The sequence below is a fragment of the Ostrea edulis genome, chromosome 4 (assembly GCF_947568905.1).
Source record: "Ostrea edulis chromosome 4, xbOstEdul1.1, whole genome shotgun sequence".
Lineage (NCBI taxonomy): Eukaryota > Metazoa > Mollusca > Bivalvia > Ostreida > Ostreidae > Ostrea > Ostrea edulis.
In genome coordinates, this window is record NC_079167.1 from 24,869,082 (window position 1) to 24,893,487 (window position 24,406).

Sequence of the window (24,406 nt, forward strand, 5' to 3'; positions counted from 1 at the left end):
GATTACAGTCACTAGCTTTACTAAACGTTTTCGTGTATATTGTTTACCTATACTTTTACCGATCATTGCGAAAAGTAATCATTACCTACCTACCTACCTACCTATCAAGTGCGATGGGACTCCAAAGTGCGATGGTATGTGCCTAACCCCGATGGTGTGACACGCCAAAGTGCGATGGTCCTCGCTCATGTGCCAAAGTCCGATGACCCGACAGGCCAAAGTGCGATGGTGTGACACGCCGAAATCCATTGGTTTGTAAACGACACAATGTTTTGGTACAGACTGTACCAACCGTGTGGTTTTTTTTTCACCAAAATATCAGTGCAAAATCCATGCACAAAAAATAAGAATAAGAACTTATTTCATTACCATTTAGTTGTTGTGTTATTAAACACAAAACGCAAAATCGTATAGAATATTTTGTATTATAGCATACCCCCAGGAATTTAATACGTGTACGTCAAAGTAATAAATGATCATGAATTAAAGAATGTTTGGGCGAAGAAGATAGTTCGACAACAAATGTACTTTGCTGTTCTCACTATACTCAACAGTGTAAATCTTGCAGTTGCTGTCATCCATGTAACATTTCTTCGGATTTATTCTGAAAGACGTTAAGAATGACGTCACAGTAACGTGACGTCACAAACGTTACTGAACTCCGCACCATCTGACTTTGGCGTGACCATCGCACTTTGGCGTCCCTAACGTTAACAATCCATCGCACTTTGGCGCAGACAATCGCACTTTGGAATGACCATCGCACTTTTGAGCGATCATCGCACTTTAGAGTCTTACGTATACATCTTGAACTTAGAGTTTTACACATATATATACCTTGAACTTAATTTTATCTACTTTTATATTTACTTCATATTTTGTGTATATATTCTTTATGGCAAGATACAATGGTGTTTGATATTTTCTTGGAGTTTGACCTACTTTAAAAAAAAAACTACCCTGATGTATTCAATTTCTCCTCAAGTATTTAAGGTAGTGCTTTCATATTTTGTATATAGGTTCTTGTTGGCAAGGGTTTATTATTTTGTGAAGTTTGACATTGTTACATTGTATCTTGACCTTAGAGTAGGACCTACTTTTTAAATATCTGACCTATTCAAGATATCTTGAACTATTCAAGCTAGAAGTTTCATATTTTGTGTATAGATTTCTTCTGCCAAGAATTTTTATTTCCTGTTTTGACCCTGTGACTTTAAAAATTGACCTACAATGTATATTCAATAAAACGTAATCTGTTAAATATCTTCAGAACTACTCTGGGCGGGGCTTTCATATTTTGTATATAGCTTTTTTTTATGACAAGATGTTGTGATACAATCGTACATGTATTCGCTCTTGTGACCTTGACCTACTTTCTTTGAAAACCTGACCTAATCAATATTTCCTTAACTATTTATGGTAAAGCTGTTATACGTTGTATATGGATTGTTTATAGCAAGACCTAATCAAATATACTTATGTGTTTGACCCCGTGACCTTGAAGTTGAACTAATTTTGTCAAAAATCTTACCTATTCGCTACCGCCTGAAATTTATAAGATGGAGTTTTCATAATTTTGTGTGTAGATTTCTTAGGGCAAGGTCTTCATACCATACCATAATCTATGATGTTGTGACTTTGGGTCTTATCCAGGCTTCCAGGCCATCAACGCTTAGATTTTCTCAAATCTGAGATTTCTGAGAAAATTTGAGTTTTTTCACCTAACTGTGTCACCAAATAAATATTTTCTCAAACTCGGATATGTTTTTGAGGTGTTTTTTTCACATTTGAAAATTTTCTCAAATGCGCGTGCCACCAAAATATTTTTGAACTCAGCTGAGAAAAATATTTCAGATTTCTCAGAAAATCCCGAGATTGGTAAATAGCAACCCAAATAAATCTCAAGTGTATTTACTCACAACAAAGTGGCTGTCAGACGACTTCGTCAACGCAGTCGTCGTAGGGATGTAATGCTTGTGAGGACAAGGAGAATCCTTGACAGGTCCAATCCTTTGGAAGGGTTTAGCGAGGGTGATGTTTTTGACAAATGTCGTTTATTCCCTGTCACCATTTTCTTTATAGTAGATTTACTTAAAGAAAATCAGCTGTACAACAATCGTGTCAAGAATAATCCTTCCCCCACCCCTATCAAGTCTTGATTGCGCTGCTAGTTTTTGCCACTGGGTCATATTATATGACGCTGGATGGCTTGATGTTTCTAAAAAGCGCAGCAGGCAGAGCAATAAGGGTGGTCACGGGCGTGTTTTGTCATTTGGCAGAGAGATTTTATTACAATTCCCAGCCATGAGAAACTTATGCATATCAAGACAGTATTTCACAAGATAACCGGTAAGGAATTCCACTTCAAATGTAAATGTTGTCTGTTACAAGCTATTTTGTATTTAGTGACCATGACCCTTACATTAATGCGTATCTTGAGCCCGAGTTCAGTAGCCCCTGTCAATAAAAGTCTCGTTACCTTTCACTTCTCCATGAAATAATGAAAAAAGATTACTAAAATATATCATATGTCAAAAAACAACTGTACACGATAAATGATAGATGTGTCACCGACAGGCACTTGGAATATGGACAACTACTACGCCCTCCCCCTCCTGATTTTTTTGCGGCAATAATATCTCTGAAACGCGTGGATTCCACTTTATTTCATTCCTCTTTCGATTTATATAATCGTTTCACGCTTTTTTATAAGCTTTAGAGATTGACCCTCTACCTGTATATAAGAAGTTAAGAAACAAAAATTCATAAACAAACGGGTCCCGGCTTCGGGACTCATTTTCCAAGTAATTGCAGCGTTACCTAAGGGATTTTGGCAAGTGGCAGGCCAGGAAGATATCATACTGAAAGTCTCTTCAACTTAAAACCCATATCTCTTTTATTTGTCACAATAAAGTGCGTACATTGATCGGAGAGGGCTTCTTCTCTTCCACTGGCAGCCACAGAGGAAGTCACAGAATAAGAAATGAGTTATGTTTCGTATGAATGGTCTACAAAAATCCTGAGAATAAGCAAGTGTCAATGGGGTATTTTATATACAGTTTACCTTTATTTTACCGGTAGAAGGCCAATCTCTAAAGCTTACAAAAGGTGTCAAATGATTACATGAATCGATAAAAGGATGAGATAGACAGGGAATCCACACATTTCAGAGAAATTGTCGCCGAATAAAAATTATCCAAAGGGGGGGGGGGATTTCGCTGAGAAAAAAATCAGAAGGGGTTGCGGGTATAGTAGTGTCCATACTTCATGTGCCTGGGCTTCTCCATGTGAAGCTATTGAATGATTCGAAAATTACATGTAAAGCACAAGCCAAAGCGTTGTAGCTAGTGTAAACAACAAAGTGAAAGTGGATTTTATTGAAATTAAGGCCCCCTGTAACAATGAAAACATGTTGAATCATTTTGTCAAATCTCAACTCAAGTGAGACGACTCTGAGAAAGTTTGGTGGCACATTTTAGCAAAATCTCTGCTGAGATGAAAAACGTGAATTTGAGTCTGGGTTTGAGTTCGAGATGTTTTATATCTTGTTGTCCCCAGACCAGAAGAGCAAGATCATGTTAGTCATATTGGTGTTGAGGCATCTCTGTGTTATGTGAATTCATTTTCAATTATATTGTTATCCTTTGGGGCTAGGTTGGAGCCACAACATGGGGTTGTTGTTTTTTTATGGGAATATAGATTGATAAAAAAAATATCAAAAATCAAAATAGCTGAACAATGGCAGGGTCAAGGTGAGAGATTTGGCCCATGACCGTCTTGTTTATTTAGATGTAGATTTAGATGTTTGTGTCAAAACTTCTTTATTCTCATTTAAAAAAGATTCTACAACGTCCCTGGATAATACCATAATGTACGCATTCATTGCTGTTTTAGGACTCTTAGACTATGTGTAAGTACCATTGTTAGTGTATACCCCCCCCCCCCCGAAATACCACACTGTAATAAATCCAGCAGCTGGTAGAAGGGTATCACCGAATTTTGTACATTAGTGTAAAATTGAGAATTGACATTTAGACTGTAAATTGGTTGTTTTAGAGCATGAGTAAGTGGTATATGACGTGACAAATACTCTCTCAGAGCAGGAACTTTTCAAAAGAAAGTCTGCTAACGTAAACGTTTGGTCCTCTGTATCCATGATGTAAACAAATCGAATTAAAATGTAAGAAAAAAATTACAAAAAGTCTGAAATGAAAGCAATATATATCGTATACATCTACATGTATATATTAAAAGGCTGCGTCCATGATTGCATCGTGTGTTTCCCCTTTAACATTTGATAAGCATGAATAATTAGCCTAAGGTCATTCAATATGGCGACGTTGTGTTTTGTTTGGGTTTTTTACGTCCCGTCGAAAATTTTTTCCTCATATTTAGACGTCACCAGTTGTAGGCGAAGTAACACAATTTTAGACCTATGCTTAGCGCTCAGGGCCGTAGCAATGTGGGTTCTTTAACATGACAACCCTTACCACGACACGGGACCTCCGTTTTTAAGGTCATGTAATTCTCACTTCTAAATGCCGAACGTTTGGCTAAGGAGCAATCACTACCTATATTTACGTCTTGGGTTTAACGCGGCCATGGTACGAGCGGAGCTCAAACTCATGGCCTGTTGGAATCAAACACTGTACACCTGAGCTACCGCGACCGGTAGGCGACGTTCTGTGCGCAAAATATCTATTAGTCACATAATTTTCTAGTTTACCAAAGAAATTGCATACTTTTAGACTTGCTAATGAAGTATTTAAGGAAAGTCTTGTTAACAAAAGAAGGCTAGTACCTTAGGATGAAATTAACGGGGTGTATTCTTTATGCAGAAGATTAAGGGTGCACTTTTAAAGATGGTTTCGCAGCACCCATTGATTCTTGTTGTAGACCGTATGTGTATAACCGTCCCAAAGTTTTGCATTAAAATTGAAAACCAATTAATACAAGAAATCATGACACAAAAATCAAGTAAACGACTCTCTTTATCAGTTCTACATGTAACACCATTTTGATACAAAATATTAATGTATCAAATCATTTTTGTACTTGAAAGTAATTATACATTCTTCTATACGATTTACTGTCATTTATTATATTAACACACTCATGATTGTGCGAAGATAACTTTTTCTATTGACATTTTTAGGATTCGTCATGTTCAGTTCTAAATTTTCTTTCTTTAATTTTCATCAGAATGCACCAACGGAACTTTCGGTGAAAATTGTAGCAGTACATGTGCGTCAGATTGTGGTGTTGACTGTAATGTCACTGCAGTGGATTGTGTTTGTCAAAAGGGTTTCTTCGGTAAATTTTGCAACCAGACATGCCCGGAATCGTGCGATGAAAATGGATGCAATTTTCACACAGGCGAATGCTTAAGTTGCAAAAATGGATATTTTGGACCTCTGTGTGAGAAAAACTGCTCATTTGGTTGTCAGGAATCTTGTGGCAAGGTATCTGGAAACTGTACATGCAAACCAGACTTCTACAAAGCTGACTGCTCTGAAAAATGTTCATTAAATTGTAATAGTAAGGAATGCGAAAAAAGTGAGGGAAAATGTTTGGCTTGCAAAGATGGATATTACGGTGATTTCTGTAAAAATATATGCATTGGAAACTGTGAACAAGAATGTGAAAGATCTACAGGTATATGCCGTACATGCAGAAAAGGTTTTTACGGTCCTTCCTGTAATATATCCTGTATGGAGAATTGCATGGGAGACACCTGTTCTAGAAAGGGTGACTGTCATCAGTGTAGACCAGGATACAAAGGGAGACAATGCAATGAACAATGTCCAAATCATTGTACACAATGCAAGCAATATGATTATGAATGCTCTCAATGTGAAAATGGGTGGTTCGGCCAAGGATGTGCTAGAAAGTGCCCAAGTACATGTGGAGGAAATGGTTCGTGTGAAATTAAATCGGGTAGATGTTATGTGTGTGTCATAGGATATAATGGCAGTAAGTGTGATCAGAAATGCAGTCCATATTGCGATTTAAATGCGGCATGTGACATTGACACTGGGGTCTGTGAACGTTGTATTGCTGGTAGACATGGCAGTCACTGTGAAAGACAATGTAGCCAGAACTGTTTAAACTTTACATGCCTAAGTAATCAAACATGCAGTCACGGATGTAGCGATGGTTGGTTTGGCGATAAGTGTAACCAAGAATGTTCTGCAGCTATCGACGATTGCACAAAATGCTCCTTAGTCGACAGTAACACTCAAGTATGTCATAAATGTGCAGATTCATGGTTTCTTAATAAATCGCAATGCTTCAAGTGTCCAGAAAACTGCTCCTCTTGTGAATCTGAAACACATTGCACGATGTGTAGTAATGATGTTAGCTACGGTAAAACATGTAACATTCCGTGCAGTGGTGATTGTATAAACAAGACGTGTGACATGACTGGGAATTGTCTACATGGCTGTAACAACAATAAATACGGTATTGAATGTGATAAGGACTGTGTAGAAGGATGCAGTTTATGCAATGATGCATTTAGCTGTTCTAAATGTGAAGATGGGTGGTATGTTTCATCCTGTCAACAATGCCCTAAACAATGCGGGGCATGTTTTGATAATTTGACAATTTTGAATGCAAACTGTACCGTTGACTGTAGAAGAAATCGTACACTGTGCAGAATAGTGGATGGGCTTGGTAGGTTTTTAATTTTTAGCTCACCTGAACCGAAGGTTCAAGTGAGCTTTTCTGATGAAAATTTGTCCCTGTCTGTCGTCGTTGTTGTCGTTGTAAACTTTTCACAATTTATCTTCTTCTTCAGAACTACGGGGTCAATTTCAACCAAACTTGGCCAAAAGCATTCGTGGATGAAGGGCATTCAAGTTGGTACAAATGAAGGGCCATGTCCCTTTCAAAGGGGAGATAATCACAAAAATGCAAAAAGAGGGTGGGGTCATTTAAAAATCTTCTTCTCAAGAACCACTAAGCCAGAAAAGCTGAGATTTACATGAAAGCTTCCTGACATAATGCAGATTCAAGTTTGTTCAAATCATGGGTCCAGGGAGTTGAATGGGACCACAATAGGGGATCAAAGTTTTACATACAAATATTCATGAAACATGTTTAAAAATCTTTTTCTCAAGAACCACTGAGCCAGAAGAGCTGATTTTTACATGAAACCTTTCTGACATAGTGCAGATTCAAGTTTGTTCAAATCATGGCCCCCGGGGTAGGATGGGGCCACAAGGGGGGGTGTCAAAGTTTTACATACACATATATAGGGAAAAACTTTAAAAATCTTCTCTCAAGAACCACTAAGCCAAAAAAGCTGAAATGCAGATTCAAGTTTGTTCAAATCATGGGTCCCGGGGGTTGGATGGGGCCACAGTAGGGGATCAAAGTTTTACATACAAATATATAGGAAAAATCTTCTCAAGAACAACTGAGCCAGAAAAGCTGATTTTTATATGAAAACTTTCTGACATAGTGCAGATTCAAGTTTGTTCAAATCATGACCCCCGGGGGTAGGATGGGGCCACAAGGGGGATCAAAGTTTTACATACAAATATATAGTTAAAATCTTCTTCTCAATAACCACTGAGTCAGAAGAGCTGATATTTACAAGAAAACTTTCTGACATAGTGCAGATTCAAGTTTGTTCAAATCACGGCCCCAGGGGGTAGGATGGGGCCACAAGTGGGGGGGTCAAAGTTTTACATACAAATATAGGGAAAATCTTTAAAAATCTTCTTCTCAAGAACCATTGGGCTAAAGAAGTTCACATTTAGATGAAAGCTTTCTGATGTAGTGTAGATTCAAGTTTGCAAAAAAGCATGGCTTCCAGGGGTAGTTGGGGCCATAATAGGGACTAGGGTTTTACATGCAAATATATATGGAAAGTCTTCAGATATTGGTCATGGTGACTCAGGTGAGCGTTGTGGCCTATGGGCCTCTTGTTTATTTTCATTTCCATTACCGCAAAGCGTTTATGACAGACGCCTGGGTCAATGATATTGCACTATAACCTATATGTAAACAATGGAGGAAATTCGAACCACGAATAAATATTTCTTTCCGATCTATGGTGTCTCTTTTGACATTTTTTCATGTTTCTGTAAGCTTAAATACACGTGTCATTATCACAGAACACTAATTTATGCACGTTTTAAAAATGTCTTGTAGTGAGATCCTTGACCCAGGGGCCTATAATGGTTTATGATCAATTGAACTCAAGCTGATCATCTTATTTCTGACATTTGTTTGATTGGCTAAAACTTATAATATATTGATTTTCTCAACAACCGCTCAGCCAATTTCACTAAACACCCTTAAGCAGAGTGGATTCACGTTTGTTTTAATGAATGGTCATTTACCCTTCCACGTGGAGATAATTCAGAATTATTGACAATAGAGTCGAATTTTTTCTAAGTTCTTTATAAATCCTTTTCTCACAAAACAAGACCTACAAGGGATGAATATGTCATGATGATAATTCAATTTTTTTTCTCCATGACCCCCAGTGTCACAAGATGGGTTCAAACATTATATTGGAATAGTTCGGAAAATTCTTACAAAACTATTGTATTCTAAAGACCAACTGAACAAAAACGCCAAAACTTACTTGAAAACGTTCAATTATACAAAATATTCAAGTTAATCCCGTTGTGCTCTGGGGTCCGTGTTTGCCCAGCTCTTTATTTTGTATTCCTATTAGGAGTTATGAGATTGATGACTGTTTGTTTTCTTCACTTTTCATACCATACAAAATATTGTATTCCAAAGACCAACTGAACAAAAACGCCAAAACTTGCTTGAAAATTTTCGTATATACAAAAGAATCAAATTTATTCTGGTGTGTCCGGGGGTCCGTGTTTGCCCAGCTCTTTATTTAGTATTCCTTATAGGAGTTATGAGATTGATCACTGTTTGTTTTCTTCACTTTTCATACCATTGATCAGGTAGCAGCAGATGAGCTATTCAAATGTGTAAATAGAATTATAGTCTTAATCTTCAGAACCACAAGAGAAACAATATATGAATTTATTATATAGCTAATAAATAGTCTAATATAAAATCTGCGTAAAATCTAGAGAATGTTAGCGTTCAATATCCTGAGAATTTATTGAACGCTAACTTTACATTGCGTAAATTGTATGCGCCCGAAACATTCCAACTATGAGCGTTCAATATTGACGTTACCGTAACTACGTAAACAAGCAAAAATGGCAGACGACGGTCCTCCGAATTTGGCAGAGCCGGTATTTGATATTTACTTAAGCATTATGTTTTACTGTACATAAATTATGATGTCCCCATTTACAAAATCAGTTTGCTTCATGCATTAATGACGGGTTAAATATTGAACAGTTAAGAAATGCATGCTGTTATTGCACACTGGCAATATTGATGAATTATCGTCTATTTTGGAGTAGTTTGAGTGAAAATGGATATAACTTAACAACCAAATACTTTAGCTATATAATAAAAGGGTTATTGAACTTATATAGGTGAATATTGGCACTCGTTGGCTGTCAAAATGCACTCGCAAGCTCGTGCATTTTCACAGCCAACTCGTGCCAATATTCACCGATATAAGTTCAATGACCCTATATTATCATATACTTATTAATGATTATGCGGATTCTGTACTGTGTGATACGGATGACGCCATAACACCCTATATTAACGACCGGTCGAAAAAACCATATCACATATCAGATCGGCGTGCAAAAATGCATATCAATCCGAATTTACGTATTCGCTCGTAACAATCAACGTTTTCACCATGGTAAATCAATGTATTAAGGTTGTCACTGTAGTAAATCAATTATAAGAGTTTTTACCATAGTTAATTATAATTAATGTATCAAAGCTTTTACCATAGTTAATGTATCAAATATGTACTATTATAGTAAATCAATGTACCAAAGTTTTTACCGGAGTAAATCACTTTATCAATGTTTTACCATAGAAAAATAATGTATGTAATATTCCTTGATGTACCTTTAAAATGAAAAAAAAAAACGTATTTCGCATATGATAAAAGAATAATATTTTACAAAATCAGTTCTCGGACTCTGTATGAATTATTGATTGATTAATTTTGTATTGTTTAACGTCCCTCTGGAGAATTTTTCACTCATATGGAGATGTCACCATTGCCGGTTAAGGGCTGCAAAATTTAGGCCTATGCTCGGCGCTTACGGCCTTTGGGCAGAGAGGGATCCTTATCGGGCCACAACTGCTGTGATACGGGACCTCGGTTTTGCGGTCTCACCAGAAAGACCGCCCCATTTGATCGCCTCTTACGATAAGCAAGGGGGTAATGGGGACTTATTCTGTAAAATTTGACGAATCAAAATGACGGAGCAATATGATCAACTACATATGGTGAATACATTAACAATCCTACAAAATATTAACAAAATCCGTTGAGCGGAATCAAGTGGGACGGACGGACGTGTTTCTATGTTCGCTTCCGCGTTGCGGGGGAACAGATAAATCAAAGTATAGGGTATGTATACCATATATAACCCTGAAAAAGTATAGTAGAGGATAAACAGAACAATATATGCCAAAAGTCCTATTATATATTATATCAGCCCCCAGGTCCCATATCAACCCTCGGGCTGATATGACATACATGTATGGTGTGGATTTTAGCATGTGATATTCTTTATACAATACTAGTATGCAAGCAAATGCTTAAAAGTATAAGTTCAATATGCACCCAACTACCCATCTTTCGTGTGGGTTCACTACAGAACTCAATCAAAGAATTAGGGAAATCGTTTAAGACTTTTCAAGAACCACAAGGGTTCAACATTAAGATTTAGCAGTTCACACCATGACATTTGGGGTCAGTTAAGGGTTATTATTGGGACTTAATGTTTAAAATGGGATACTGCAAATAATCCGGGGAATGTGTGGTCCATAAAGGATTCTCAATTGTTTTGTTTGGTTTTCCTTTGCAATGCATGAAGTAAAACAAACTTGACTATGTATTCAAATAAAAAGGATTAATAGTGTTCGTGAAAAATTTACACTTCTTCCTTTACAGGAGACACTACAGCGGCAATTCAAATTTTTATTGGTCTAAATTTGGGACTGTTAGCAGCTGTAATAGTGTCGACGGTACTATACCGGTATATATACCGGCATATCCATCTGAAAAGGTACTATCCATTCCCTTATTTTATGATGATAAAGAAGCACCAACCTATATTGCTTACATTTCTATTTTATAGGAAGCGCAAAGGACAAGGATTGAACATAAACAGGGCAGATGGTAAAATCTTTATGAAAACATTTCTAATAGGAAATGTCATACTTCTTCATCTACAATTTACATGTTTGTTTTCATGTAACCATTTGATTTAAGCAGAGGATGAGGAAAACTATGGTTTATCTGTATATAACGTTCGTGGATCCCAGGCCTTGTTAACAGAACTTGATCCAGAGGAAGAACTTGTTGATACACCAGTCTCTAACATTCGCAACCACAATTATCTTAATGTGAAAATTTCGCGTATTTTTGTGAACAGTCTATGGGAATTTAAACTTCAAAATCAAGCCAACGAGTACATGGCAGACGAATTTTGGGTAAAGTACTTTGTTATTGGCATGTAATAATATATATTATACATGTCTTTGATAAACTTGTTCTTCATTTAATAATCAAAATACATGATTCTAAAACGATTTCTTAATTCCTATGTATATTCTTTCATTTAGGATTTGCCAGGTGGTCTTTTGTTGGAATGTGGGGAGGCCAAGAAATCTAAAAACAGAAAACGAAACAGATATAAAGACGTTTATCCTTGTGAGATGCAATTTGAATTAACAAAGTTCAATTTACTTTTAAAATTAAAAAATTACTTCAAGATTTGTTAATCTAGTATATTTGATTAACAGATGACACGACACGAGTTGTGCTTTCAGTAGAGGCAGACTACAGCAGCTTGGACTACATCAACGCCTGTTACGTCAATGTGAAGATTTATTTACTTATTTAAAAAAAACACACTTATTTTACATAATACACAAAAGCAAATGAATTCCATTTCAATCTCGTAAATGCAGAAACACATTTCACTAAGTGACGCAAAGATTAATTCTAAATCAAACTAAAAACACCAATTTTAACTTCATTGTCAAGATTGTAATAAGATGCTTTTTGTAACCCGGAATTTATTATTTTGGTTTACCAGGGACATGAAAAACCAAGAGAATATATAGCAGCCCAAGGTAAAAAAAAATTCTGAATTTGTTGAATTGTACAGTGAAATACACCATTAGAATTAGCTACATGCTTTATTGTTTCAAAATCAGCTTTGTTACATTGTTTTAAGTTTCCATGCAATATGCGTTGTTTTACATACATTCGATGTAATTGCGTTGTTTTCATACAGCATGTCATTGTTTCGTGCACATTCCAATATATTTTCCATTGGCGAGCTTTATTGGTTTGTGTGTAATACCAATTTCTACATATTGCATTTTTAAGCTCCCTTCACCGACGACACAATAGTAGATTTTTGGAGAATGGTCTGGCAATCAAATGTCAACACAATTGTCATTCTTACAAACCTTGAAGAAAACAATATTGTAAGTATCTATGAAATACAATTATACATAAACTCTTATTATGGAGAGATTTGTCATTTTTGCACGATATGTGTGACGTTTAACCAGATGACTTGTATATTAATATTTAAATTAGATGAAGTGTAAGCAGTATTGGCCAACCAATGAAAACAAGTACGGAGATGTCCTTGTCAGCACAATAGAAAGGGAGTCATCAGTTTTCTTTAAAATCCGTCGTTTCAAGATATTTAGGGTTAGTATATAGATATTAATTGACGAAATAATAATATATCTGAGTATCTTGCACCAATGAAGACTTCCTTTGTGAATTGTTTTTATCAGATCTTGTATCTCATCCATCTACCCTTGACTTAATGAACAATGCTGAGGTAAAGTATTGTATTTTCATAGGAAACAGAAGAGAGAACTCTAGAACAGTTCCATTTTACTGCCTGGCCGGATAAAGGAGTCCCTAGCAATGTCAATTCCATTTTAGAATTCAGAGAGAAAGTGATGAGCAAGACAGATATAACAGGTCCCATTGTTGTACATTGTAGGTAAGTGTGACTTGTATGTTGTTATATACGACGTAAGTCAGCGTGGTATATATCAACGGGATATTTGTTGTACACAATGTGGTTTCTTGTATACATTAAGGTTTCCTGTGCAGTGTTGGTAGTTTTTATATACATTAAGATATCTTGTTGTTAGTGTTGGTAGTTGTTATATACAGTAAGGTCCCTTGTTGTCAGTGTGTCTAGTTTTTATATACATTAAGGTCTCTTGTCAGTGTTTGTAGTTGTTATATACATTAAGGTCCCTTGTTGTCAGTGTTGGTAGTTGTTGTATACATTAAGGTATCTTGTTGTCAGTGTTGGTAGTTGTTATATACATTAAGGTCTCTTGTTGTCAGTGTTGGTAGTTGTTATATACATTAAGGTCTCTTGTTGTCAGTGTTGGTAGTTGTTATATACATTAAGGTATCTTGTTGTACAGTGTTGGTAGTTTTTATATACAGTAAGGTCTCTTGTTCTCAGTGTTGGTAGTTGTTATATACATTAAGGTCTCTTGTTGTCAGTGTTGGTAGTTGTTGTATACATTAAGGTCTCTTGTTGTCAGTGTTGGTAGTTGTTGTATACATTAAGGTCTCTTGTTGTCAGTGTTGGTAGTTGTTATATACATTAAGGTATCTTGTTGTACAGTGTTGGTAGTTGTTGTATACATTAAGGTGTTTTGTTGTGAGTGTTGGTAGTTGTTATATACATTAAGGTCTCTTGTTGTGAGTGTTGGTAGTTGTTATATACATTAAGGTGTTTTGTTGTCAGTGTTGGTAGTTGTTGTATACATTAAGGTCTCTTGTTGTCAGTTTTGGTAGTTGTTATATACATTAAGATCTCTTGTTGTCAGTGTTGGTAGTTGTTATATACATTAAGGTCTCTTGTTGCCAGTGTTGGTATTTGTTGATATATGCATTAAGATATCTTGCAGAGTGTTGGTACCAGTGGTATAGAAACCACAATCCATTTTTGTGCATGTATTTGTAAATGATTCTGATCAACATCTTTTGAATAGGAATAGCTAAGGAAAACATAAAATAAAAACAAACCACAATCATGTTTAAAATAACCATACCCAAAAACTATTTTCAACAAGATCATTGAATAATTATGTATGTTTCCATTTCCTTTTTTCACGCAATTTTGCATTAAACAAGGACGATATTCTGTTGTAGAAACACACGAATTTGTATGAGTTTTAAACCAAACAGGAAGTTTTGTAATCTTTTGATCAATGTATTCATGAGAGTCGTGCGACAGTTTGTACCACGGACCGATGATATCATTTTAAGATTAACTTCATTTTTCTGGTAGATACGACTCATATCTACAATATACATGTGTAAAAATCACACAATTTCCCTGAATCCTAAAATACACTTGGTTTTTCCTAACTACTACTTTACTTGGTACTTCTATGTTAGAATATATTTGAAATATTGTAAAATTGAAGGCGAGAAAGTCATTATACAGATATATTAAAATAAATAAAATAAAAAGTACACAAAGTTAAAATTTGAACGCAAGCGATTTCATGAAATGAGAGCGCTAGCGTTAAGATTTTAACTTTGTGTACTGTCTATTTTATTTCTTTTAATATCTTATACTTTAAAAAATGTGGACAAACACACACACACACACATACATACATACACACATACATACATACATACATACATACATACATACATACATGTATATAATATATATATTTATATATATATATATGTATATATGTATGTATATATTCCTGGAGTGGTATTTAAATGTAAAAAGTGAGCTAATATTCAAGTTTTGAAGATACAACCTCTTCTATGGGTATCATTATATGTATCCTTTTTTTTTCAAGTGCACTTGACTGTCTAACATTATGACGTTGCGTGAATAAATTCGTGAGAACGCTCTGCATGTAGTGTGAATGTCTACAGATTTTCAAATATATATAAGATTTTTCCCAATGATATTTATTTCCATATTCCAAGTTACCTTGAAATCCTGTCAGGCAAGTTCCTGTTCCAGTGTACCAAGTTTGATGTCTGCCAAGCAAAGGATTCTGATTCTCAAAATAAAGAGGATACAATATATTACTGTGTCCATTTAGATCCTTGACTTTTGACCAAGTGAACCCGAAATCAATAGGGTTCATCTACTCCTTACGCTGACCAGTGCACTAGGTGTGATGTCTGTGAAGCAAAGGGTTCTCGATATTAAGGTGACAATATCTTCCTATGTCCAGAGTGGATTAACCCTTGACCTTTGACCATGTTACCTCAAAATCAAAAGGGATAATCTAATACTTAAGATGTACCAGTGAACAAAGTTTTATGTTTGTCAAGCAAAGTGTTCTTAACACATTGGGCGGACAAGACTTAGTCTACCGACCGACAGACTGACCATCCGACAGACCGGTGCAAAACAATATTCCCCCTCTTTTTCAAAGAGGGACAGAAAAGGCGTTAATATCATCATTTATGTATATATGTATGAAATATCAGTGTCAGTATTGCATGTGTCCGAAATAAATTGCTATAAAATCAGCAGGTGAGCCTCAAACGATCTTAAACTTACAAGTACTACAATATACATTGAGGAAGTTCAGAGAAAAGATATTTAGTAAATACGGAAATCACCCAAGTTTGTCTATTAAAACATTCTAGACACAGGGAAACAACAGCAGTATATATATATATATATATATATATATATATATATATATATATATATAAGAACTGAAATATCATTTATTCCTATATTAGATTGCACCACTCTAAATTGAAATTCTAAATCCGCCCATGTTTATAAGGCAATTTACATTGAACAGCTGTTGAAGAAACTAAGTTGATTTATAAAATGTTGAAGTCCTTATAATGGTATGCAAATAAAGCAAACATAAATATTATTAGATTTTGAGTTTCAATAGATTGCAGAAACAAAGACTCAGGCTTACATAGTATACAACTTTTCTAAAATATCGGGGAGGGGGAGGGTTGTTGACTCAAAAGTGTCAGAGAAGTTATCCAACAAAATATGTCAACGGACGCACAGACGAACGGACAGCATGATTCCAATATACCTCGAAACTTCATTTGCAGGGACATAAAAGGGAAATTTTGTAATGCTATTTTTGGAATCTTTTTGAACATGTATAAGAGGTACTTCAGAGTTTGTACCACGAACAGATGTCAATTAATTTCTTCCCGAGTGTTTACAAGTGCTTTCATGCACTGTCAAAGTATATATACATTTTATATATATTTATGATCCTTAGCTCAAAAGCACTAGCCAAGTGGACTGCACTCGTTTTATGCTCAAAGCAGGCAAATCAGAACAAGTTTGAGAATAGAAAATGTCATTTATTTAGTAAATGAGGAAAAGTATATATAGTACAGGGGGTCATTAAAACCAGGTAAAAATTAAGATCATATGCTGCAAATGACTAGATGACCCCCTGTTACATACATCTATAAAATTAACATTGAGAAAGAGAACATGTATACACAAAATCAAAACATCCGATAGGGGGTCTAACAAGATGAACCCCTATTGCATGCACATATGTAAAAAGACTGACATAAAAATTTTGCCTGCCCACAAAAAAGGGTGGGTAGCAACAACAAATCAAGGCCCTGTCAGTTATTTAGTAAATGACAAAAAGTATATACAGTACATGGAGGTAGAAGGGGCGGACGGTGGGTACAAAAATTGCTGCTCTCAACTAGCGTGGTTCCTGGTACATAGTAAACAAACAGAAAATGACCACGTGACAAATATGTTACATTTGATTGGATGAAAGACAGCAAGTAAGGAAAAGGGTAAAATTAGATGAAAAACAGCCATTACACCACACAGACATAAACAACAGGTCAGGGTAAAGTGAGAGACAAATACCTCGCACGTCACACAAAAGTTATTATTTACAATAATCACTGATTTATGATTCTTAGCTCAAAAGCACCAGCCAAGTGGACTGCACTCGTTTTTTGCTCAAAGCAGGCAAATCAGAACAAGTTTGAGAATAGAAATGTCATTTATTTAATAAATTAGGAAAGGTATATACAGTACAGGGGGTCATTAAAACCAAGTAAAAATTAAGATCACATGTTGCAAATGACTAGATGACCCCCTGTTACATACATCTATAAAATTAACATTGAGAAAGAGAACATGTATACACAAAATCAAAACATCCGATAGGGGGTCTAACAAGATGACCCCCTATTGCATACACATATGTAAAATGACTAGCATAAAAATATTTATGTTTCCTCATGCTGCACAAACTCACCGCAGTTCCGTTTTTGCTGAGTTTAGATTAATAACATCAACACCACTGTAGAGATGAAATATGTCATTTATTCAAATGACGCAAATAAGGAAAAATATATACATAATATAATACGGGGATCAAACCAAAAACTATTCACACAATACATAATAACATATCAATCTGCTGATCCCCTAAATTTACGGAAGAACAATATATGCAAAAATTATAAAATTGATTAGGTCTACAGCAAAAAGATGGCATATCAAAAATACAAAGGCCATAACCTATCTTAAAACATATCAATACAAGTAAGGTAGGAAAAGATGGGGTGGTGGTGGGTGTGCCAAATTTTTTGATGCTATCAATAGCTTCGATGAAGCGAGAATGACCCAAGGCTGACTGGTCAGTTACCGACAGCATCAGAACATGTGACAACGATAATAAATTTTGATTGGCTGTTATCAGACAAAGGGGGTAAGATTTGACCATGGAAAATTTCGGAATTGCGTAACAAGTCTGCAGAACTGGGAAAAATTACATAATATGGCACCTGACACCTGCAAGGCCTGGGAGAAGACCAGTAACATTACATATAAAGAAAAATCAAAGCCACAGAGTTACAAACAATACAAAAAGTATATTAACTTACTAACATTTACATGCAAAAAACAACAACAAAAAAAACAAAAAAAAACAGCATTCAACACATAAATGCAAATATTTACATAATTGTTGTTTGCCTGCCCACAAAAAAGGGTGGGTAGCAACAACAAATCAAGGCCATGAATCCAAGGCAAAATGAATTCCCGGCTATTAATTTTACTTTTTTTATTTTTATGTTTTCTGGCTATCAATAAGTTTGAAAAAGAGATGTTATAAGGTAAGGTTTGCGACATTTTGACATGTAGAGAACAAAGTCATGTTCCATGTCAGTATGTTCAGTAGGAATTTATCTTTTCAAAAAGAATTGTCCATGTCGTTTTTTAACCAGATGGGCTTAATTTGGGATGTTTTACATTTTCAGGATCTTTGTACAAAAGGGAATACTAGTGGTATAAAAATTACACGAGACAAACTTATGGGGTAAAAAGCTGGTAGAATTTTTTAAAAGAGTATCATCTACATGTATCATATTATACTAATTGGTGAAGAAATTTTATTCCAAAACACAAAAAAATAGCACTTTTCATATCTTGAATAAAATTTTAATTGGTTGCCATGGCAAAAACAAATTCATATTGAGCAGCTTTACAAGGTCTACATCAGAAACATTTCACTTTAAACATAATATTTGGACTATAAACATTTAAGAAAACATATAAAATTTCTACCCACCGGGCTTTGTTTCCATTGTACCAGATCAAAAAGAATTATTTCATTTATGCGATTTGTCACTTTGTTTTATAATTGTAAAACTTTTGAAAGGTGCATTGAGCATTTTCATGAACAAAATACAATTCCAGCCCAAAATTGATTAATGATATTTACATTTATTATATACCCATCAATGTATCGTTCGTTGATACTGTGGATTTCATAGCGTGTGATCATATTATTGTTCGGATCACCACACTGTGGTTTTCTGATTCCGTATCAGTATCCTCTGAAACTGATGCCGTCACAATGACGTCACAATGCATCAACGCAACGTTATTTGTGGAAAATATTGACCTCGTCACAAAACAAAACTACGTACACAAAACATAATTTCATGGTATGTCTTTTTTGATAATTTAGATTACATTTATCATCTTATAAATGTGGATTTAAAATGCAGAAGGGGGTATATAATAAATTTATCATTACTACAGTAACTTGATCCGAAGAGTTGGATCACGTCTCGTTGACAGGCGCGGATCATCAGATCAAACTCGACGCTTCGCGTCTCGTGTGATCTGATGATCCGCGCCTGTCAACTCGACGTGATCCGACTCTTCGGATCAAGTTACTGTAGTAATAGTATATATTTATTTGTCAAGTATTGTAGTAGATCCATCACATTTATTAGAAATTAAAAAAGTTGTTTGATTTTTTTGTTTGTTTCTAAATTCAATACAATGCAATATCTATATCTTCAATTTCCCGGCGGGTTTTCCACGGTCCTGCTTCGTCATAAATTCCGTGTTTCATTTGCCCGAACCTGTCTTATATACTATATCTTTGAAATAAATTCCCTCTTCTTGTTTCATAGCTTAATGTTTGTTTACATAGTTGAAGAGACGACGGTAACAATATAAAGCCCGATCAGTGGCCGATCGGATCGGGAGGGGGGGGGGGGCATTAACGTAAAGTTGGTAAAAATGAAACTTAACAAATCGGTTTTATGTCAACAGGATCCATGCCGTTATGCAGATGTACCTTAGACAAAATTAAGAATATTTTTAGATGTATGTACCGTAAATCTGGATATTTTTGCATCGATTAATTTTTGCGAATTTGAGTAAAAAGCCTAGTATATATTTATTTTTGTGTTTCTTATTTTTGCGAATTTATGCTGGAGCTAAAATTAAATCGACAAATAAATTCCATCGTACAAATTTATGTCATTAATTCAGTTCTGTCAACCCAGCAGACATTTGTCTATATACTGATAAAGACCCTCGCTAGGTGTGGGTGCATTGAAAACTAAATTACAAAATTTAATTATGTCTTTTTCTAGCTTTTGAAAGTAATGCCGAGCATGACAATATACCAAACTGACCATCGAATTGGTGGATTTAGGATTTTTACGGTAGATTTATTTTTGAGAAAAATAATTTTGCGAATCAACCTGACTCGCAAAAACACTAAAAATTAATCGACTGCAAAAATTAGCAGATTTACGGTACTAGAGTAATCTCGGTTGAGATTCGGTTCGGCTGAATATTTAGATTGACGCCCACACCGAATCTCGGAGCAGTCCTTCATAATTCATGTCTGGAAATTTACTTTCAGCTTCGGCGGGTTCTAGCAGGTAATGTGCACTTAGGTGACACTGCTGTTCGCTTCAGATAAGTGATTTGACTGCCAAACTAACTCTCTATATCACTATTAATTTTGTATTGCTTACCGTCTAGGTATAAAAATCCCAAAATGAAAATAGACACTTAATTTTTCGTTCAAATGAAGACTTTCATGGCACAATATTTTATCTCCTGGAATTGAAGAGTTCCTATAGTCTGTTTTATCTAGTTATTGATACTAGTATATTGTATCTCTACATACCTACATGCATTTCGCTAATTTAAAAAACAAACTATAGGAACTCTTCAATTTTGGGAGATAAAATATTGCGCCATAGAAGCCTTCATTTGAACGGGAAAAAATTTATGGTTTATTTCATGGAATTTACATACTTAGACGGTAAGTAATACAGCATTGATAGTGATACAGATTGGGTTTAATAGTCAGCTGATTTGAAGCGAACAGCAGTGTCAACTAAGTGCACATTAATTGCTAGAACCGGTCGAAGCTGAAAGTAAATTTCCAGACATAAATTTTGAAGGACTGCTCCGAGATTCGGTGAAGGCGTCAGTCCAAATATTCAACCGAGCCGAATCTCAAACGAGATCAGTCGCGTTTTCTACATTTCAAAGTTCATGCGATAGATCGCTCGATCGGCGCAAGTAGATGCCATAGCATTGAAATATAAAGTCCATGTAATTAGAGAGGTAAAGCATGGTCAGGTTTATTCTTTAAAAAATGCTTGGGAAAGCCATAGCTTCGTTAAAGGGACTGATTCACGATTTTCCTCAAAATTTTCTTTTTCACTTTTAATGATCAAAATGTATTGTCTAATGTGTTTAAAAGATTTCACATAAAAATTAAGGTTAATATACATTTATCACAGAAGCTCATTTACAGAGTTTATTATTTGTTTTGTAAACAAAGATTGTGGTATGGTATTGTTTACGAAATTTTCGAAAGAAATGGATTTCTATCTAAATTTATTATATCTTTCACATTTCAAGCATTTTGGGGGTAAAACGTGTTATCCAAAAGTCAAAATTTGTGATTGTGCAAAATTCAGAAGCTTTATATTACAAAATCAATATTTCACTTGTTTGTAAAAATAAAATGACTCGAGTCTTTCTTTACATAACACAGATTTAAGGCTAAAATATTGCTTTTATCGTTAAATTCAGAAGGTCAAAATTTTGGCTGTCAACATTAAATGAGTTATATTTTCAATGTTTAACATCAAAAATGAAAAATATTTTTATCAAAAATCGTGAACCAGTCCCTTTAATGTCGAACCTTGTCAAATTTGAGGATACTATTCACAAACAATGATCGATTATAACAGCATCAAAATAAATCCTACTTTCCCTAGCAAGACTCGCAGAGATTACATGTGATCATCTCATGGTTTCACACAAAATATCAGTAACCAGTACCGATCATCATCTTTTACCAGAGCCATGCCGTTGTTTACAAACATATGGCATGTCAAACGTTGCAATATTTGATCTTTTCCATTTGTATTGTATAATTTTCCATTTGTATTCTATATTTTCCATTTGCATTGTATAATTTTTCATTTGCATTGTATAATTTCCATTTGTATTGTATAATTTTCCATTTGTATTCTATATTTTCCATTTGTATTGTATAATTTTTCATTTGTATTGTATCCAGGGAATGTTTATTTTGATTTGTTACGAAGGATTTCATTAGTTAACGTTGCTTTGAGAACTGTTCACTGATGTACCACAAATGTAGACGTGCTTCACACACCGGGCCGTAGCAATGATGGTTCTTCATCGAACTGGACGCCTGCAGCGACACGGAATATCTGTTTTTAAGGTCATTACGGACAGACCGTGATTCTCACTTTTAAATGCCAAGTGTTTGGCAAAGGAACAATCAATGCCTTAAATTGTTTATGTCTTAGGTTTGATGCGTCAATGACAGTAACGGTTCTCGAATTCACGACCTCCCGCCCACAAACCAAGCAGGACTGGTTATTTTTAAAAATACGTAGCTAGCCCTAGTAATGGCGAATCCCCCCCCCCCCCCGACCCATGATCATTTTTTTTTAAAAAATAGAACTGTCCAGAAAAGCATGCACATTTTTATTTTGTCAGAATTCAGTAAATTCGGGGGACTTAATTCGGCCCTTGGATCCCCACCAATTGTTAACATCGGGTTTGGTTTGTTACAACTATTCAATGAATTAATCTTAAGTTATCGTGTTTCGAATTTGGTAATGCGCGAGATGTTGAAGAGCCACGTTTCGCAGGAATATACCGTATTTGCTAAGTGCAATGGCGTAACCAACCCCCCCCCCCTTTATAATTTATCGCTTTTATGCGTCTAAATATTAATGTGATCAGCATATTCAAACTAGTCTCTTATTTAACCACTGGCTGATCTAGATAATTCTGAACGAAAGGATGCAGTAAATTGCATCTCGTGTTTTCAAAGTATACAGAATTATATGCACTTTGTCTTCCTTATGCTTATAGAAATTAATTGTAATAGTTCGTTCACTGAAGTATTGCGATAATTAGCCACAATACGGACTTAAATCTAAGCCCCGATTTCAAAAAGCCTAGTTAATTAGATAGGTAGTCACGTGGTACAGTGACGTCATATGCGACCTTCGTCGATCAACTTGTTGTAATAGTAGTGTTAGATATTTTTAAAAACTCGGGTTTTAGGGGCCTAATTTATTTACCATGGATAACATTTATTTCGATGTTGACAAATTTCCCGATTCTTATATCTTTTAGCCACCAGTGCATACAAATAGCGACCCAAATGTAGCGAGGAAAGCGAGTATGAAATCTGCATAAATTTGCGAGTAAATAATGTTTACATGGGATCACTGTCTAAACACTATTTGGTAATGCCATTTCTGTAAACAACTGTAATTAGCGTTGTTGCTTTTCTAAAATAAACAGTGCAATTACTATTAAATTTATTTTGGAGAAGTTAGTAGGCCTAAATTATAATACGATTATGTATCATTGACAACGAGGCCTACTGTCACGGGTGCATTTCGGAAAAAAATAATAATAAAAATTATCAAACTTATTGTGAAAATCACAGTACTTTTAAATTATTTTATTCAAGCAATTTTATTAATCATTATTTTTTGTTATCTACACGTTGTTACATAGGAAGTGGGAGCACGGCGTGCTGTTGTTGTAAACGCGTACGAGTTCCTTAAAAAAAATGAAAGCATTATAATTCAATTCAAAGTTGGGAAAAATCATATTTTATTATTTATAATTGAAAGTTCAATTATCTTTCATCTTTAAATTTCTTTTTTAAAACTACCAGTTGGTAGACACTGCCAGCAAAGTTCCGCCTATATGTTGTTACAAGGTGAAGGTCAGTTGGTGCGAGTGTGTATTGAATTTGAAAGCAGAATGGAAAGCATATGCGGTAGGCCTATATGTAACAGTGTGAAGCTTCGATAGAACCATTTTCTCGCGGTTTATCTACGTCTTTGTCCAAGTGCTTGTTTGAAAAAGTACAGGGACAAATTCTACTGGGGGTTTTTATGGCAAAGTCGTTGTGCCGACAAAAAATATTCACGTCTTGTCCCTCATACCTTCCTTCGAAAATTGAAAAAAACACAGTCCAAATCATCTCTACTGACAGCAAGTACACCCTTAAACGGTACAAAACACCCTAATGCAGTGTTATTTACAAGCCGTTAATGTGATAATTGTTTGTTTGTCAATTAAATTTAATCTGTTTATGAAATGGCTAACAACTGTTTCCAAATCTTCTCGCTCGAGGTCGCATATGACATCACAGATAATGGCGTGTAAAATATCGAAGAAAATATGCATATCGCAAGATTTGAATTTCATCGCTATCACACTCGAAAACTACGCAAACTGTTTCTTTTAAAACACATGTAAAGTAGTTTTAGGCATGAAATGAATTAATTTTGCTGAAAAAATTAAAAAGTTTAAAAACATGCGATGTGTCCTTTAAGATCTCGAGTGAGTCCAGTGCAAGGCCTTGGTGGAGGGGGTTGCAGAGGGAGGGCGAGGTCCCCTGAAACAAGTGCGCTCTGAAA

General features: G+C 35.2%; 1 protein-coding gene across 3 annotated transcripts in view; it reads left to right on the top strand.

Moving 5' to 3' along the window:
* The window catches only part of LOC125667235 (receptor-type tyrosine-protein phosphatase alpha-like), a 198,616-nt gene that overhangs the window by 151,908 nt on the left and 22,302 nt on the right, over positions 1-24,406 (top strand). For 2 of the 3 annotated variants that reach the window (XM_056162351.1, XM_056162352.1), the window contains 10 exons: positions 5,203-6,675; positions 11,039-11,153; positions 11,226-11,266; positions 11,360-11,580; positions 11,713-11,800; positions 11,893-11,969; positions 12,189-12,225; positions 12,485-12,585; positions 12,701-12,817; positions 12,976-13,121. In XM_056162351.1, the coding sequence (XP_056018326.1) occupies positions 5,203-6,675; positions 11,039-11,153; positions 11,226-11,266; positions 11,360-11,580; positions 11,713-11,800; positions 11,893-11,969; positions 12,189-12,225; positions 12,485-12,585; positions 12,701-12,817; positions 12,976-13,121 (2,416 nt within the window). The remainder of the gene's footprint in view (positions 1-5,202; positions 6,676-11,038; positions 11,154-11,225; positions 11,267-11,359; positions 11,581-11,712; positions 11,801-11,892; positions 11,970-12,188; positions 12,226-12,484; positions 12,586-12,700; positions 12,818-12,975; positions 13,122-24,406) is intronic. The other variant, XM_056162353.1, reaches the window with a different exon arrangement.